This window comes from Acanthisitta chloris, unplaced genomic scaffold (assembly GCF_000695815.1).
Source record: "Acanthisitta chloris isolate BGI_N310 unplaced genomic scaffold, ASM69581v1 scaffold37496, whole genome shotgun sequence".
Classification (NCBI taxonomy): Eukaryota; Metazoa; Chordata; class Aves; order Passeriformes; family Acanthisittidae; genus Acanthisitta; species Acanthisitta chloris.
Genome location: NW_008679339.1, coordinates 13248 through 16076, shown reverse-complemented (window position 1 = coordinate 16076; position 2829 = coordinate 13248). Strand labels below are relative to the sequence as shown.

Here is a 2829-nt window from a genome sequence, read left to right as displayed (position 1 = left end):
GGAAAGTGTTTACAATACTCTGATATAAAAATGTAAAAATGATTTTGTTTATTGTATGTAGGAATCAGTGTAGAAAGGGATTTCTCAGTATCACCTAGGTCTGTAAGACAATGAAACACACAAGAAAACTGCACTTGTATCTTCTTCCTAACCCTTCTCCTCTTTGCAGCCTGACTAAGGATTTACAGAAACTCAGTTTAAATATCCTAAAGCTCTTTGTGTCTGATAGTGATGGTCATAACCAGAGTGCACTCCCTCCATCCTGTGCCGCCATATCTAGGTGAATTCTTCTTGGATAATCACTGTAAGATTTCTTATGGTCCATCACTTGGAAAGCTGCAATCACTGCTGGCACAGAATAACCTGTGGTTACACAGTCAGTTGTTTCCTTTGAGATATTTATCTGGACACTGTTACTGAAATGTATTTGAGGGTTTTATCTTGTGTCTTCCACTGCTTCTCCCTTCTTAACAGGATTTTCTGCTTCTTTGACCATCTTTGAGCCCATGGTCTTGCAAAAGCCTCCAGGTTTGACCTGCATGTGTCGAAGGAACACGTTTGGTTGAGAGGATGAGTGATCTCCTACAGCTGTGCTGTTCTGGGGCACGTTGGAAAGGTTGGTTCATGCAGGTGAGTGAAAGAACAAGGAGGGGACATTACTGGGTCTCAACTATGTACTTGAGGACGTGCGAGTAGAAGCTGTGGTTGGCGTTCTCGTGCACCATCACAAACACCTCCCTGCACCCCGAGGTGTTGCAGGTTCCCTCCCAGCAGCCTCTGTTCTCGGTGAGAGGGTAAGTGTCCTCAGCCTGAACGAGCACCTTCGCTACACTGTGCATTTTGAGTTTGAACTGGACGTTGCGGTTGGCTGGCAGCAAACCGGACAGCGGCTCCAGGATCTCGTAGTCTTCCAGCCACTTGCTGTAGCTCTGGGGGAAGGGTGGCCACTTCACCTCCCTGTTCAGGCACGTAATGAGGTAGTTGAAGACGTAGTCGTAATTGCCAGGATCCGACTTCTTCTTGGCGTAGATTTTCAGGACAAACTTCCCGGGGTGCGGGAGGTGGATCTTCAGCTCGATCTGGTTCCCGCGGTGGATCTGCATGATGTGCCTCCTGGCCACGTCCTCCGTCAGGCTGCTGCGGTCGGAGTGCAGCGTGGCCAGGACGCTGATGTCCCTGCCCAGGGTGAAGGTGAGGGAGCAGCGCCCGTCGTTGGTGTGGATGATGGGCTCGCAGTGTGATGGCCTCAGGAAGCCTTGGCGCTCCGAGAACCAGCTCGGCCCCACGGGCTGGTGCAGGTCCTTGGGGAAGCACATGGACTCGTCCACAGACTCACATTCCACGATGTACTTCAACACACATTCGTATACATCATCCAAATCCTCAGATTTGGAGGGCTTGGCAAAGATCTCCAGCTGGTGACTCCCTGTCTTCTGGGGGTAGATATCCAGCTTCATTCCTTTCTTTTTCAAGGTCATTAATCCATGTTCAGCTCTTCCCTTCAGCTTAAACATAAACAACATGCCACCACGGCAATCCACGGATACAGAGGCTTTCCCATTTACTAGGAGACACAAAATAAAAGAGACTCCATAGGAGTGTCAGTGTGTTTTTAGCATGTGTGCCCTGTTCTGAGAAGGCTAATCTGTCCCAGTAAATTGCTGCTTCTCCAGTGGTGAAACAAAGAGCTGCAATTGGCAGGTCATAGCTTGTCAGCTGTCTGCTTGTACCAGTGCCCCAGAAGAGCAAGGAGATGTTTTAGAGATGTGCATTAATCCTGTTCTGGTTACACTGAAATGGAGCTGTGACTGATAGGATATGAAGTAGAACTGAAACGCAACACCAGGCCAGGTTGGATGGGGCTTGGAGCAACCTGGGCTAGTGGAAGGTGTTCCTGCCCATGGCAAGGGGATGGAACTAGCTGATCTTTAAGGTCCCTTCCAACTTAAACCATTATAGGATTCTATAATGCTGTGATTGGCCCATGTGCTCATGAGGGGCTTAATTAGAAGTGATTAGACCCGATTACTAGTCCAGTAGCTGCTCCCAGAAGCTTCAAAGTGCAGGAATCCTCTAATATGTAGATATGAGACAATCAACCTCCCTCTGAGCCTGTTCCCAAACAGCTTGAAGACCTCATTAAGCCCTAAAATGTTGTTGCCTCTAAGTTTTAACTCTGTGTCCTTAGCGTTCATAAATTAGCCATCCAGTTGAATTTCTGCAGCTCTTTGAAAATCCTGGGGAGGTTATCTTAAACATGGGCTTTGTCATTCAGTGGTGGCACTGAGTGTCTTTATGTTAGAGGAGCTGCTGGACTTAGCTCAGAGTGTTCAGCACTGCCTAAAGAAGTGCACAACAGTGTGTGGTGGACGTGGGATGTGTCAGGGAAGATGCTCCACAGCTTCCCTTCCATAGAATGTTACCTGTTTGGATGATGGGTGTCTCTGGCTGGGCAGCCAGCAGGCCCAAATTGTAGAAGTTGCTGTTGTGCAGTATGTTGTTCTCAAATTCCTTCAGTGTCAGGGTGGGTTTAAGAAGCTGCCAGTTACTGTTATCTGGGAAGTGATTGTTAATGAACAGAGCCGGGTGAGTCAGGAAATAGAACTCATTGTACCTGGAAGAAGGAGGAGATATTAAAGGCAATGGAGTAACTATAGTAAATTCTTCCCTTCCACAGTGGTGATGGTTTCAAGTTGGAGTGTTTTGGGCTGCTGAGTAACTGAGATTGGTGAGTTGGAAAGTCTCCAGGTAGAGAAGAAACCTGAGCTTTGGCCTTTCCTTTCCAGGGTGAATGCTGAGCTTTGGGATAAACCCCAGGTGTTTGCACTG

General features: G+C 47.9%; 1 protein-coding gene across 1 annotated transcript in view; it reads right to left on the bottom strand.

Moving 5' to 3' along the window:
* Nucleotides 1-656: 656 nt before the first annotated feature.
* KY (kyphoscoliosis peptidase) overlaps nt 657-2829 on the bottom strand; it is a gene marked incomplete at its 5' end in the record, with an annotated part of 14743 nt that continues 12570 nt past the window's right edge. The window contains 2 exons of the mRNA XM_009077251.1: nt 657-1564; nt 2424-2614. Coding sequence (XP_009075499.1) covers nt 657-1564; nt 2424-2614 — 1099 coding nt within the window. The remainder of the gene's footprint in view (nt 1565-2423; nt 2615-2829) is intronic.